At 35.2% G+C, this 16,705-nt stretch overlaps 1 protein-coding gene across 5 annotated transcripts in view; it reads right to left on the bottom strand.

The window, feature by feature from the left end:
- Positions 1 to 381: 381 nt before the first annotated feature.
- AFTPH (aftiphilin) overlaps positions 382 to 16,705 on the bottom strand; it is a 61,997-nt gene continuing 45,673 nt past the window's right edge. The window contains exons 7-10 of one of the 5 annotated variants that reach the window (XM_081156834.1): positions 13,070 to 13,130; positions 11,460 to 11,543; positions 7,330 to 7,453; positions 382 to 1,524 (exon numbers count right to left, since the gene is read on the bottom strand). In XM_081156834.1, coding sequence (XP_081012960.1) covers positions 1,380 to 1,524; positions 7,330 to 7,453; positions 11,460 to 11,543; positions 13,070 to 13,130 — 414 coding nt within the window. In that variant the 3' untranslated portion in view covers positions 382 to 1,379. Of the gene's footprint in view, positions 1,525 to 7,329; positions 7,454 to 11,459; positions 12,114 to 13,069; positions 13,131 to 16,705 lie in introns of all 5 variants that reach the window. The other 4 variants (XR_014000172.1, XR_014000174.1, XM_081156835.1 and 1 more) reach the window with 4 other exon arrangements.

Below are 16,705 nucleotides of genomic sequence, written 5' to 3'. Positions count from 1 at the left end.
GACTTTTTGGGGAAGCAGTATTTAATATTTTACAATTACTTTTTAGAAATTTTCTGCTCACCTTAATTTCATGCATATATTTCCTTAGAAATAAAAAAATTCCCTACAAATCCCTATTTAGCCTTGCCAATTCTGACGAAGATACATTATAATGAATCATGGGAATTTCTTTTATGATCTCATGTTTTACATAAAAACAGCTCAGCTACTTAAAATGACTGAGACAATTCTTATGGGCCAGATTCAAATTCTTCCTGGTTTCAACAGGTGGAAGCCCTACCGAATGCTTTCCCCTTGATTCAAACACATTAAATGGAATAAAACTTCACATCCAAACCCATTAAGTCTTCCCCAGATACCAAAGGACAAAGACACCAGGCTACATTTCTTTTAAATTATTTTATTTTTGTGTAAGCTAAAAGGAAATTTACACACTGAAATCTCCAAAGACCTTGGGCATGCATATTACCCTTGTTAGAGGTTCTTCTACATGTCTCTCTTTTTTCCATAGGAATTTCCCCAAACATTTAAAACCCATAGTTTTTACTGTATATACAGCCTAAACCATAGCAATCTATGATTATGTCATTTTACACTGTGCAAAATCCTCAAAAAATAGTGGTATGACAGAACAAAACAAACCCGCAACAAGTAAGTTTCATGGTAAGACAGTCACGTAATTTGGCCCTTCTCCAAACCAAACTGATTTAAGACAGACACACAATCTCTCTAAACCCCTCCAATCAGGTTCTGACAATGATCCATACCCTGTAACAAAGGAGCAATCGATGAAGTACTTTGCAAAAGGTCAAACAGCAATATGCCAGATTGAAAAGATTAAAAAAGAACACAAAAATGTTAACAAAAGCCAGATCTGAAACAAACCCACCAAGCGCACGCACACACACACAGACACACACACACAACGATGACTCTGGAGCTCATTTATGATAGCAAAAGTAATTCAACATATAATATGAAAAATTAATAGGACATTCAATGCGATCTAAAAGACTGAAGGGGATTTCACAGACAGTGGAGATTTGAATTTTTAATTTTCTTTTTTTTATTTCAAAAGTTTTGTAAGAAGGACACCACCAGTGTATTTCACAAAGACATAAATGTATACACCCCAGCAACACAAAAAGAATAAATCTTCAAAAATGTTCACCCCCGATTATTTACATTTTTTTCTAATATAAATTTAGGACTTCAGTATGTAAATAAATATACATTACTATGTATACCTTTCTAGTGTGGCTTACCAACAAATCAGCTGAACTTGAATTTTTTTTTAATTACAGCAGGTATGCTTTTGATGGTAGGAAAGGGATGGAGAGAAGGAAAAGCCATTGAAACTGTGCAATTCATATCGGTTATCAGTCTGCTTTCTCCTGGGAGCTCGTGGAAGGTGTTAACGTGGCTGGGAACATCAACACCTTGGCATGCATGAACGTTAAGTCAGGAAGGCTGGCGATCACCCTGATGGCTTCTTCACTGAGGTGCTCTTCTCTTTTCGGTTTCCTATTGGCAAATGAAAAAAGACAAGTGTGTTAATGCGGCTCCACTTTGCTGTGGATCAAATGTGAGAAAATCCACTCTCAAGACAGTCAGTAATCTATGGGGGCTTGAGTATCTTTTTCTCTGCCTGTTCCAGAAACTCATGATCCTTTCGTGCTGTGTTTCCTATGCCAGACGCCAAGTCTCTTATGAAGAAGTATGCCTTATTTATGTATTTCATTATAGCCAGGCATGTACAAACAGATATTCACATGTACCTGTGTACAGCTCAAAGCTTTACTTTAAAAAAAAAAAAAAAAAATTACTTATTTTTTAAAATTTTAAATATTTTTAAAATTGATTTCAGAGAGAGAAAGGGAGAGGGAAAGAGAGATAGAAACATCAATGATGAAAGAGAATCATTGATCAGCTGCCTCCCCCACGCCCCACACTGGGGATCGAGCCCCCAACCCGGGCATGTGCCCTGACCAGGAATCGAACAGTGACCTCCTGGTTCATAGGTTGATGCTCAACTACTGAGCAACACCGGCTGGGCTCACAGCTTTACTTTTAAGGCTAGGAGCATCTACCCAGGCATACTTTCAAAATGTTACTTAGCAGAAATATAACTGAGAAGCCCTGATAACACTCCTCCCAATTGGATTTTCCCCTGCTCCCAGTGAAACTACCAAAATTACCTCAACATAAAACAAAGTATGTCTGGCACAAGACCTTGTAAGTCATTTTAACCTCAGGCACTCTTTATCCCCAATGGGGAATTCCAGGAGAGAAAGCCCTTAGCTCAAAAACACCCAGTCTCAGTCCCACAGGGACACAGATGGCTGGTCTAAATGCAGCAGCACCAGGGCCGGCTGCTGATGCTGAAGATGTGCACAGGCAGGAGGAACTTGGGAAGCGGGGAGACTCGAAGCCCTGTGGGTTCTCTAGGTGAAGTATATTTCACTGCAGTGGCCCTGGGTGCTAGAAGTGAGTAGTTTGGTGCCTAGCACACATATGAAGAACTCCTGGTGATCCATGTCCTCCCAGCAGGTGAACCACAGAAAATGCCAACAGAGCCTCAAATGTGGCCCAAACTGAGCACATGATTGTAATCCAACCTTTATTTTTTCCAGGAGGTTAAATATATTGAAAGAATAGTTGTAGTGATAAAAATATTAATTTTAGACCAAAGTTAATATAAAATAGTTGACTCTAAGAAGCTCGATCTCTTTTATGATAAAGGATAGTTGGTACTCTATTAGGCGTGACACAAATTATTCCTTCCACCTAAATATTTTCTTTGTTCTGGGGATGAGTAGCAGAAAGTCAGGAGATAATGCAAGAAAGACAGATGCAGGCCTTTATTTTATATCAAGGCTTTTCTGTTGTTACCACTTTTGAATTCAGGCTGAGATCAAAAGATTTTATAGAACGATTAAAAAATCAAAACACCAGACTTTTAGGACCAAAGTTCTTCAGTGGGGTGCAGGGGTCAGCTATCGGCACACTGAAACCATCAGCGGATCGAGTAATACTGAACTGAGTTCTAGGGTTTCTAAGCAGAAATTTTTTCTGATTAAAATCTACATTTAATTGTACTTAAATAGTGGCAAAACTATTAGATGGATGTTTGATGGGGAACTGGATATCTGTATCACTCCAAAGTAAAACCAGATAGTTCCCTTTTTAGTCTAAAAGTGAAAAACTGGAAGTATAAGATGGAAAGGGTAAGATCGACCTCTCTCCGATGGTCGATCTCAGCATCACTAACGATGGAGTCAACCCCAAGTTACGTGTCTTCTGATGTGATACAACACCTATGACGCATTCTAGCCAATAGTTTACCAGACTTTATCAAACCTTTAGATATAATTTCCAGTTTACAGGAAATAAGGGGAATAGAGAAACATATTAAACACTACTTGAAGGAAACAAACAGGCAAATCCAAAGGTTGGGATGTTCTTCAGCAAGACTGGATTGATCACTAACAAGCTAGTGTTGTAAAACTGAAAAGCAAAAAGGATTGAGGGTAGAGATGCTATGTTAAAAGGGACTTAAGAGCCATAACAGCCCGATACAATAGTGTTAAAGTGAATATTGGTTTGGACAAAGCAGGGAGAAAGGACATTGTCAGAGAAATCTAAATATAGCCTGGGGATTTGATGAAATGAAAATTTGCTGAAACTGACAGATGGAGATCACTGATTGCAAGAGTAGATTCAATTCAATGTGGACTATAAAATCTCATTTTTGGTTAAAATAACACGTATGTGTATATTTGCATAGAAAAAAATCTGAAAGAGTATGCACTAAGGAGTTACAGTGATCTGAGTGGTAAGAATGTGATAGTTGAAAATTTTTTGTTGGCTTGTATTTTCTAACTTTCTACAATATATCTTACTGCACTTGTAATGACAAAAGGTTATAACAATAGTAACAAAACTGCACCTCAATGGACTCCTCATTTGTGGAGTACAGTGGGAGTACGGGAAAGGAAGAACCTTCTACCCAAGGAATGGTTGGTAAAGGTTATTCAAGGGTTTCTACGAATTGCCTCATTTTAGAGGCACTACATGTAGGCAATAAGAAGCTGTATTTAAAAGTGAGAAAAAGTTTTCTTTGTGTATTTACCTGTAGTCACTGTACAGCAATGTGATCTAGTTTTCTTAAAATATAAGGACGATAAATGCTTGTGGAGAATTTGAAAATAAAAAGTTGTATCATGACCTTTGCTCAAAGCCAGAGGCAGTGACCTAATTTTGATTTCTAAGTCTCTCCAGTTAAGATGTATTCTTTTTGTCAAGGGAATACAATTAAGAGTCCAGAAATAAACCCATACACTTATGGTAAATTGATTTTAACAAGGGTGCCAAGGCCATTCCATGGGTGAAAGAACAGTCTTTTTAACAAACACTGCTGGTACAACTGAATATCCTTATGCAAAACAACCAAATTGGACCCCTATCTCACACCATATTAAAAACTAACTCAAAATGTATCAAAGAGCTACTAGATGTAAGAGTTGAAATGACAAAACTCTTAAAAGAAAACCTAGGTGTAAATGTTCTTGACCTTGAAGTAGGCACTGGTTTCTTAGGTATGACACCTAAAGCACAAGCAACAAAAGAAAACATATAAATTGTATTCATCAAAATAAAGAAACTTTTGTTCTTTCTCTTTAATGAGGTGGCCAAGCAGCCTCCCCAGCAGATGGAGAGATGTGGATCTATGTGAAGACTCTGGCTGACAAGATCAGCACCCTCGAGGTTGGGCCCAGTGACACCACTGAGAATGTCAGAGTCTTCCCTGTACTTGGTGCTTTGCAGGGTGGCATCATGGAGCCCTCTCTCTACCAGCTTGCTCAGAAGTACGACTGCGTTGAGATCATCTGCCCCAAGTGTTACAGCTGCAAGTGTTATGCACACCTGCATCCACACACTGTCCAATGCTGCAAGAAGTGTGGCCACACCAATAACCTGTGCTCCAAGAAGAAGGGTAAATAAGGCCTCTCCACCACCTCCTCGGCCACAAGGTGGCCTCCCTGCCTGCACCCCATGGCCCTGAGGCCTCAATAAAGTTTCCCTTTTGTTGAAAAAAAATTAAGAAACTTTCATGTTTCACAGGACACTGTCAAGAAAATGAAAAAACAATCCACAGAATGAGAAAATGTTTGCAAATCATTTACCTGATAAAGGTCCAGTATCCAGAATATGTAAAGAATTCTTACAATAATAAATACCAAATTAAATGAGAAAAGGTAAGCAATAAGATGAAACTATTTGAAAACCAAGAACTTGGATTTCTTTAATAAGAAGTCACTTTTACAACCTATGTATGGAAAGAGAAGAGCACATGTACTTTCTCTCACATATGCAAAAACACTTAGAAGATGAGATCTTGTTTGTTACATGTCAAATTTCCTCTACCTAGACCACTATTCCTTAACCTTTTCTTACCCCACAGCCCCTCAATGCTCTTGCACTCTATCTCTTATGTACTGTCAGGAGCCAAGAAGATTTTGCTGAGCTTTACATTCTACAGTTTACTCAAAAGCAAAAAGAAAAAATGAAAGAAATGAAAGGAAAATGATACAAACACTCACAATGCTTTCTGAAGCTGGATGAGCCACCCCCTTTCTCTTCCATGTGCAACTGAGAAGGACTTATGGGGACACTTTATAGTATTACCTTCTAATTGTAAGACTTGTGAAGATGTCACCATTTTCAAACAATTAATTCCTCAAAATAGAAAATACAAAGTTGGCAACCTGTTTTCTTTTCAAATTTATTGTGTTTTAAATATAAAGCTGAACAAGTAGTAGAGAGTAATTCAATGCAGCTACAACACTGTCGGTCACTAGGATACACAGCATAACTTTAGTTCATTCCATAATATACAGAAAAGGGAAAAATAAAAATAACTTCTTAAAGCGATAGAAAAGTTGGAAAAGTTCCCTAGTGTACATACAGCATTTTCCAAGGATGAGTTAAAAAGTTAGGAGAGCAAGTTAACAATGTGGTTTAGAGCTCCTCCTAATGGTGTAAAGAATGAATTCTCATCATTGGGACTTCCAAAACTCTACTATAATTGTTCGCTCAGTGAGATTGCAGAGTAAAAAAGGTAAGGAAACAGTATGATTGTCCTTAGAAAAGACTGTCCAAAAAATAGCAGGGTAAAGCCCAAATGATAAAAACATCAGTTTTTTGTTTTGTTTTACAAGTTAAACGTGCATTAGCTTTTGGTTAACATATACAGAAAAAATGGAGAAACTTGTATGAGAAGAATTTCAAGTTGAAAATATGATTTATTTGGAAGTAGAAAAAATTAGAAAGCAAGCAAAACACCCACAATGGCTTAATTTATACGCAGATTCACTTAATAGTAGGTTTTAATAGTGCCAGGTAGCGTCACTGCAAAGAAATAGGGGTAATGAGAGCAATGGAAAGAATCTGTGGACAAATGAGCATGTGCATGCTACATATCTACCTCAGGGAAAAGTTAAGGGTATCCATAATCATAATTATAAAAAAAATAATGGCTTTTAATAATTATAAATATTAATAGCATTAATAATAATAAATAATAAATACCTGAGTGAATGAATACTTAAACATTTTAAAATGCTCATGTATCATGGACGTGAGACAGCAGAACTGGTATGCCAATGAACCAATATCTGTTCTTGCAGTAGTGGTTTATTGGCTCATAATAATTAGCTTATTAGGAACTGGCTTATTCTTATGGCTAACATGTCAAAGCAATGGCTTATTCTAGTGCTTATCTATGTAAAACTAAAGGTTTCCTGAATCCTAAAGACAAGGCCCAAGTGACATTCCTTGTATCTGGTTCCGACACCGAGAGGTAACTGCTTTTCTAAGGCCATGCCCCTGAAGGGGTGCCCAGAAACCTTGGGAAAGTAATCAGTGGTGCTGCACATGTAAAAATTCAGAAAATAAAACTGTGACTCCAGGAGTGTGAGACTGGGTTCCCAGAGAGCTAGGGAAGTTATGAAAGGAAAGAGGGAATGTTTCTACAGTGGCTTGATGATCTTAATACTTAACCAGAATTCTCTACAGAGTTGGGAGTTGGAGGAGAGAAAAAACCACATTTGTTAGCTCTTTCTAGTGTCTCATGAAATAGCCTGCTCTAATATAGTTCATAATTAAACATTTGACACTATTTTCTGGAATTCGGCACTATTGGTTTTTACTAACATAAAGTGAATTTTGATACAACACATTGGAAAACTGAGAATTTATTTGCTTTCCCATTTGGGTTGTTTAAACACACAATCCAAAGTCAGGGTGTAATGAACACTAACTGTTTACCTGGTAGATGTGCTTGTCTTCTCAACTGTGGACATGAGTCTTGCAAATGCATCAGTCACTTTGAGGCTTGAGGTGGAGATTTCCAGCTTAGACGTTGTTAACTCATACAACTCTGGATCCACACCTTATAGTATAAAATGACAGTCAGTGATGGCAAGCTGCAATGGGTCACTCGGTTAGCCACAATCCAAGATGCAAAAGGCAACTGTTCTGTAAACATCTGAGTCTTTTAAAAGCATAACACATCTTTAGTACACTATACTACAGCACTTATTTTTTAAATTATAAGTTTCACTTCGCCGAGTTTTTATAAATAGAAAAATACTTTCAAAATTCTACTTTGGGTCCAGCCAGTGTGGCTCAGCTGTTGAGCATCAGCCCAGGAACCAAGAGGTCACAGTTTGATTCCTGGTCAGCGTTCATGCCCAGGTTTCAGGCTCGATCCTCAGTAGGGAGCATGCAGGAGGCGATCGATGATATTTCTCTCTCATCAGTGTTTCTCTCTCTCTATCCCTTTCCCTCCTCTCTCTCTAAAAAGAAAAAAAACCCCCAAAACAACAAAATTCCACTTTGGTATATAGTCTTTAACATAATAACATCCAAACACTTCTAAAAATTCTATCTGCTTTAGAAAACTCCCTCAATTCTGCTTTAGTTTGCAATATGAAAGTTAACAATGTTTTATAAATAGGATGCACATGATTTGTTATACAATAGGACACCTCAATTTTTAAATTAACTGATTAACCTCATTTTTTGAACTTCCCCCTCCCCCTACCTTCTTGACCATTTTCTTGCATTATTTTCTTCCACACAAAAAGAATTGGAAGCTAATATAAAGTTTCAAATATGGTAAATGATTTGGTTAAATATTCTGACAATCTAAGGAAATACTATATTACTCAAAGCATTAAATTATTGCTAAAGATAAATTAGATACCAAATTGTTTTTTCTAAGAAGTAGGAGAGTATAATATTCTCAGAAAAAGTGGGGAAAAAAAAATACTTTTGGACAAAATGAAAACTGTCTCAAGACTTAATTATATTTCTATAGTCTTATATCTAAATCTAGTAGCTAACAGTCTAAATATCTTGCTAGAGGAATTCAAAATGAAGCTGTGCTAGAGGATTAGATTTGCTGTAAAAGTCTATAAAAATCCTCCCCTTATCTGACTTCAATAAAATATATACACATTTTTAAATATTTCCCTTGAATATAAATTTATATTAAATATGACTATGAAAACAATGAAAAGAACAATTAAATATTTCAACTCAAGCTAAACTTTTTTTAGGTAATAAAGACAATCAGATAGACTGTAAGGAAGAATGTTTTACAGCTTCATCAATCTTTACTTATTATTTCTAAAAAAACCCTGATGGTCAGCTGATAAAAATTATATATAAATGCACATATTGATATTAACAGGCTTCCTCCTTTTAGGATATTTCAAGATAAGGAAAAACAAAACAAAACAGGAACTACCTTCAACTTTGCAGATGATTAGCACATATAAACACAGATCTCAGATGTTTACAGAAATCAAACAAGCAAAAGCGTCTTCCACAGTTACCATGTCCAACAAGGGAGGAAGGCTATAGAAAATGTTTGTTGACTCTCCCAAGTTCTTAATATTTCATTAAGGTACCGTTTCAAAATATACTTAGAAGGCATTTTCTTTGTATTTTTATAATAAGTATATAAGTTGCAATTAAAATTATAGAAATTATAGATGCCTGTAAATACAGGGACCAAACGAACCCAAAATACCTCTTTCCTCCACTGTGAAAGGTTAGCTTTTAAGTAACCACAAAATTTCAGTAGATGTCTAACACATAATGCAGAATAAAAACTGCATTCTGACTGGCAACAGGAAAGTGCTAGTAAAAATTTCTTGGATTTGTAAAATATAGGCCACTTGGCTGTCAAACAGTAAAGTGGTAGATAAAAAACCAAAACAATCAACCTCCCCAGCTGAAAACAAACACTATCACACAAAAAAGAAAAAAATAATATTATGGCCTTTTTCAACTACCTACTCTATACTAATAATTAGAGAGTAATTCTTTTTAATGGAAGAGTTATTTTAAACAAAACCTTAATGAGGCACAGTTTAGTTACATAACTAAAGCTAGCCAACCAAGTTCTATGCCAACCTCCTAAGTCTCACACACAAAATAAATAACCGCAAGCTGAGACAAAATGACTTTCCCAGAAACAAGTCAGAAAAAGTGCAAGCAAGTGGTGAAATGGAATACTAAGGGAAGGTGTTGATACCTGTAGCTTGATGGTAAGTTTTAACAAAACCCAATAGCAATAAAAAGAAGGCAAAGCAACTTTATAGTAATCAAGTTTATACAGCAGCTAGAGCATATTAATGAAAATACATAACAAAAATATTTAAAAGGTTCCAAAGTAATGAGGACCGCATTTGACCATGCTAATTTCATGTCCATCACAGCTCTAAGCTTCTGAAACCACTTCTCTTCTCGAAGCTGTGTATACTGAGCCTGGTTATCAGGTCATTTCTGTACTTCTTTATGTGGTTAGATTATTTGACTCCCATGGATGGTTTTTAACTGAGTTTGAAATGTAACCAAAAATTAAATTTAAACCAGGTTTTTAGGCATCCAAAAATAGCGACTTCATTTAAATTATAATACAGTTCATGACAAAACAAAGCTAAGAGCAAATTAAAAGTGGGAGCCTGGTAATTCATTCTTGGGACTACAGTTATAAGGAAATTGATACACACTTTTTCCCCCCTATTAAGTATTAAAAACAACTAATTAGTTCACCCAGGTCATTCCATAGCTCAAATGTATTTAGAAGTAATTTAAGTAAATAGTGAAATATCATTTTGAAGTTGAAACCAGACACAGATTTTTTTTTTTCATAAATGCTTGCAAAATCTTGGGAACAATGAACATGATAACCAGGCCTTAGATTGGAGGAACCGAGTCATTCTACCAAATGGCCTTGGACCTTCCTCAGAGCAGGATCAGATTTCCACAACCAGACCTTGTAGAAGGGCATCCTGGTCCCAGGCTCACCCTTAGCTGACTCTTTTACTCTCCCCCATTTCCCATCATGGCGCCTACACTGCTGGAAGTGGGTGGCAGGGTTATCTAGTTGAATAGAACAAACCCAGCAAATTCTCAGGAACCAGTTTGGCTATGTAACTGGCCACTAGTGGGGATACAGAGGGATCCTTGCTATGCACTATGGGCATCAGCATCTATATATAGCACCCCAATAGCTATCTGATGATCAATGGGCATGATTACCAGATCACAAGTTGGGATGACAGAGTCATTAAAATCATATTAAATAAAATGTAAACATAAAATGCCATTATATTTTAATCTTTTATTCAGTTAGAAAGTAACAAAATACATTAGTTCTTTGGTCAATGAACTGGACTTTTGCAGGGCTGAACATTAACAGGCACTCCAAGTAAGGTTTACTTCTAACTTTTACTATCTCATAGCAATTATTTTCTACTATTAACTTTTGTAACTTTTTTTCCTTCACATGGAAAACTAACAGTATACTTTCTATTTAAGAGCTACATGAAAACAATAATAGTTCTATGTGGCACTATATAACTAAGTGCTAGACTCCAACATTTTGGAACCTAAGTATACATTCAGCAGCACTAATAAACAACGAATTGAATGCTAGCATTTGTAAAGGTTCTATTATCACAGGCTCTACAATGTAAAGTCATCTTTGTGTACTAAAATATTCTTATATCTCTAAACTTTTTATTTTTTCAAATGGCTTTATAGAATATGCTTTAAAAAATAAGCATATAAAATATCACATTTTTCACTTACAGGAAAACCCCCCCTACCTTTAACTAAGGACATTAGGGCTGTTTTAGTCCTAGAAACTACTTTGAGCTCTGAATATTACACTCTGAGAAAGCTTTCCTTAAAATACATTTCACGTAAGTCATTTGCTATAGTCAGCTACCAGAAAATAACAATAGATAGAGGAAAGAAAAGTATTAGAAAGACATCATAGAGAATACAATCTACTTGTTTCCTTGTTTATAGGAAAGTCAAGTGATGTGGTCATGCTTTTAGTAAATAAACTAGAATTGTGGTTTTAACACTCTGCTGACCTGGGATTGTGGTGCTGCTGCTAGAGCTACTGTCATCCACGGGCCCAAAGAAATCAAGGTTCAGAAGAGTGGAACCTCCACTAGCTTGAAATTCAGTGACCGTGTTGGTAGGCAGCCACACAGAAGGTAAGCCAAGGGAGGAGGGGTTATGTGTAAAAAGGGGTAAGACACACACTTGAACATGCAAGTTATAATTAGTAGTCATTACACATTTTAAATCAACATTAAAACAATGTGTACAGTATTAGTTTTTCATTACTAAGGACATTTCTGAAGTAACAATTTAATTTGATGTACATTTTCTCATGTACAATGTAAATAATTTAACACTTAGTAAGGTTTTAGTTAGAAGTTCAGTTCTTTCAATCAAACTCCAAGCCATACCAGAAAGACCAAGGGGAAAATATACCCGTTAAAGGGAAACAATACTTTAATCTCAACCCAACATTAAATCACTGCACATGCCCAAATCAATCTTTCATGTTAGTAATGCTAGTTTCCAATTAATAATTTTTTAAAAGTGACAAAGTTTTCAGTTTTAGGACACGCACCACCAATACATTAACTTAGTTTAAAATAAAACAACATAATAAAAAATATCATAACTGCCCTACCCTGATGTGCAACCTCAAGCTGTACTGTTCCCCTTTAACTCTGAAACAGTAATCAGAAATAGTACACATTTTTAAAGAAGTTGTTTGTTAATAAAAAGCATGATGATTTGACTAAATAAGACACCAGACAACAGCAAGAGGTGCATCCAGGCTTTCCTTCAGCACTGTTATTCAATTGGATGCTTTCCAAATATCCTAGGACCCCCACTCTAAGGAAAAACTGGCAGAATGACAGGTGTTTTAGGTAATGGCTCACACAACTGATGAAGTAAAGAAGTGAGAGTAACTGTATCTCAGGGTCCAGTTAAAACTTGTGGCATCAACACACTGGAAAGCTAGGACTCTGTGTTGTTTTCAAGACCCTATATTACTAGAATAAGTTTTTCCTTTTCCAGGAATTTCTCTTAAAGCCATGAGTGAAACCAGTTATTTCTGGAACTACCAGCATTTTGAGATAAATTTTAGAAAAGGATCATGAAAATCATTCACTTTCCATTTGCATGTGAGTGCTCTATAAAATACTATTAAATCAGAAAACTACTTTGAGTCAATAAATATGGGTCTATTTGCACATTGTTTTTGGCTAAATAATTGTGCTTTGTGCTTTAAAGCAGCCTCTAGTCACAAGATTTTGCATCCAAGAAAATTCTATAAATTAAAACTACAGAAACAAATTTCAAGTAAATTGATCCTACCTAAAATATCATTTAAACTGCCTAGATACTTGTAAAAAATAAAGAAGCTTTTTGACTTAAGATGAAGAAACTAAAATTTTACCTAGCTACTACTACCTAAATTTGGACATTAATACTGTTAATAATAGTAATGGCCGATTTCTTGAGCAATTACTATTCAGAAAGAAAGCCTGAATTTCCAAAGATAAGAATAAGAAGTTATGTTCAAACAAAAGAGGAAATCAGCAGAGAGAAGTTTGTCTGAACTTTGTAGCTTTCTTAACTCTAGCTCTGGTGCTAGAGGCTCTACGGAGAGACGTACCATCTAAGGGGTTAGTAAGGCCACTGCTACTCCAGTCAAACTGGACGGGTGGTAGAGACTCCTAGAGTTGAAAACCAAAAAATCAAAATTAATCAGTACAGATTGTAGCAACGTAAAGAATCCTTTAAAAAAAAAAAAAACTATTATAGCAAGATAATTAGGCAAAATTGGGATATTTTACAATTTCAGAAGGTTATCTGCAAATATTAACCCAAACTGAAACTGCAAAATTTTTAAACAGTATAGCCTGTTGATATTAAAAAAGTTGTATCTGAGAAATGGAATTATCTTTACATTTCAAACAGAAATTTATGAACTGTTTCTATGTCAAGAATTCAATTAATTCTCAAATCATGATTTAAACTACTGGCTTTATTACAATAAAAACATTAAAATATATAAGAATATCACTGACTTTTTACACTAGTGTGACAACTTTACATAACTGGGCACTTAAAATTTCTTAACAGATAGTATAATGTAATAGAGAAGGTACCCTACTAAAATTGACGAAATTTGGGTTATTTGAGACTAACTACTAAGTAATTGTATGATCGTGTATGGTTAATTTAGTTGGTCTCGTTATATATAAAAGTCCAAGGTCCCTGGTTATTTACAATTCTCCAAATTGTACATATAAGATGGAAAGTAGTATAAAACATTTTAAAAATGAGTATCACTTTAAAAATATTCTTGATGAAAAAAAACTGTGGTGTTTGGTTTTATTTTGGGGCGGTGTTGACAACTTTTACTGAAATAAGCTGTGTTTTATTAGCAGTATCAACATGTCATCTTTTTTTCTGTATTGTCTTACTGTATGTATGTGTATGCGCGTGTGTGTATATACATATATACATGTGTAAATATGTACATACATACATATATATACTTTATTGCAAGGTAGGTACTATTAAAACTTCATACTCATTTCTTTTCTGTGTAAAGGCATTGTTCCCCATAGGAAAGGAACATGAATCCATTATTTTGGAAAGTCTAAAACCATATTATAATAACAACGGTCTTGATAACGGGGATACCAATGATAGGCATATTACTATAAGCATCTAGTCACCCCAAATCAGATCAGGCCTGGAGGTTGGGGGGGATATAAACAAAGCCAAATGCTAACATTAGTGGGTGCCAGGGGTTAGCGATAGCTGTGCGAGTGGGGCGAGGTGGGGACAGTGGAGAAGGAAGTATTAAGGGAGTTCTTTGCACCAGTCGAAGAGTTCTGTATCTATATTGCAGTTGTGGTTATATGACTCTTTCCATATGATAAAAATGACACAGAACTATGCACACATACTGTACAACTGTCATATCACTGGTTTCGATGTACTATAATTATGTAAGATGTAACCATGAGGGAAACTGGTGAAGGATACAAGGCACCTCTTCTATATTTTCTTTGCAGCTTCTTGTGAATCTATAATTATTTTAACAAAAAGTGCTGGTAAAAATCTAGTTTATAACCTAATTGGAAGACTGATAACATTTAGAAAAGACCTTCTTTAGCTGATCACAAAAACAAACAAGTAAACAAAAAGCTCTAGGCATTCCAACAGATTCAACTTATATATTCTACTTCTACATCAGTGACACCTTTAGTCATATGCAACATTGAATGAATGGACAAAACACAATTTATATAGTAACAAAATTTCCGGAAAAATGGAGTAAAACTTTCATTAACATGTTTTATCTAAATGACGTAAAGTAGCTGGATACTTACAAAATATTTCAGTCATTTGCTAAAATTTTAGCCTCTCACACAGGTGTATGGCATTTTAAAGAAATAGCCAGTAATATAGGTGGGGCAAAAGTAGCTTTACAGTTGTTCGTAGGGAAAATAATACAATAATTGATATAAAATAATACAAGAATAAACTGTGTTTCACATACTCACAACTGTAAACCTACTTCTGCCCCACCCTGTGTAATAATGAGGTGCTAAAACACAAACATTTTGTAGAAATGAGACAAATGAAAAACAGGACACCTACAAAATTATGGGCTAACTAATGACATTGACAAGGCAACTCAAAGAAAAAGCATTGGAATATAGCATTTTAAAACAACTTGAAGCAATGTGGTATGAATGATTACTGAAGAGAGAAAAGCACTAAAAAAAACCAAGGTCATAAAAAGAGCAAAAAAAAAAAATATAGGAGGCTTAGGTTCTCTGGTCTTAGCTGTATAACTGATATATGATTTTGGGTATATTATTTAGTCTTTCCAAATATGTTTTCTCATTGTAAAAGGAAAGCACAATGATAGATTATAATTTTTTTTGTTCTTCTAACACTAAAACTCTGATTCACAACTGAAATAGCAGCATCAAGTAGCCTAAAAAAGGAAGTTTGCTAATGGTGACTAGGTGAATAACTGCTAGTCAGAGAGTTGAGTCTACTCAGCAGTGAATGAAATGTGGTTATCAGTACTGATCCCACTAAGAGGGGGATCACTAATGACACCGTGGATGGTGTGACCTTGAAATTCAGTGGATAAAGATAAAAACAAAATGAACCAAAACAACAGAAGACTCACTACTGCTTTTTACCCATAAGCTGTCTTTTCAGGTAAAAGTATCTTAGAAAAAAACACCATTAACAGTTAATAAATTTCTAAATGCCTAAACAAGATATGCAATGGTTAAAAGATTAATGAATACAAACTAATTTAGAAGAATATAAAAATTCAGTGGGTACCAAAATTGAGGTAGAAAAGAAGAGACAGATAAAAAAGCATGCAGTCACAATGAGAATTATGCAGCTACGCTAAGTTTGAAAGTCAATGTTTAGTGCTGCCAGAAACAAAAACTTTATACAAAGTTTGGTATATATTTTTTGAAAAAAAGAAGATATTAAACAGATCTTTCCTGACATATTTTGTTAAGCCTCTAGCACTAGAGGCTATAGCTTTTTTATCTGAAAACCATGACTAGCGGGAAGACATAACAGCATTACCGCATGACCAAAGAGTAAAGTAGAAGTAACTTATATGCTGCATGCCAAAGAATAGTGGTAAGAAGTAGCACTTTATATAAGGAGATCTTTGCAATGCATATCAGATGCTTGTTAAATATTTTAACCTGAATCACAAGTATGGAGCCAAACAAAGATCATTTGATTTAGTGATGGCAGTCAGGCATCTTAGCACAAATTCTGATATGCGTATGGAAATCTATTTGAGTGTGTGTGTGTATATGTTAGAATGAAGACTTGAACAGTTTTTTCAATTCAGAAATAGGTTTGAACAACTTCCATTGGGAAATATTATTTTCACTGGTTCCCAGAAAAGCCTAAAAAACTAAAGCTAATGAGGATTGCAAACTACAACAAAAAAAGTACAAAATAAACTTTTTAATTCACTATTACTTTTTTTAAAAAAAGAAATGTGTACACTAACAGAATAAAAGGGTATGTTTGATTAAAAAGACCTTTTTTTTGCTATAAGTAGTAAGAGACCAAGTTCCATCTTCTAACAAAAGAGTGAAATATGCTTAAATGTTGCTAAAAATTTCTATACTTGCTTATAAATAGGTAGACGGTAATTCTTTGATTACATGTACATAGGGGAGTATGTGCATGAATAGAGATGGTAACACACTATGGAGCTGCAACTAACGTCCATTAC

The sequence above is a fragment of the Miniopterus schreibersii genome, assembly GCF_964146895.1.
Source record: "Miniopterus schreibersii genome assembly, chromosome: 13".
Classification (NCBI taxonomy): domain Eukaryota; kingdom Metazoa; phylum Chordata; class Mammalia; order Chiroptera; family Miniopteridae; genus Miniopterus; species Miniopterus schreibersii.
The sequence above is the reverse complement of the archived record's forward strand: the minus strand, read 5'-3'. Positions and strand labels throughout refer to the sequence as shown.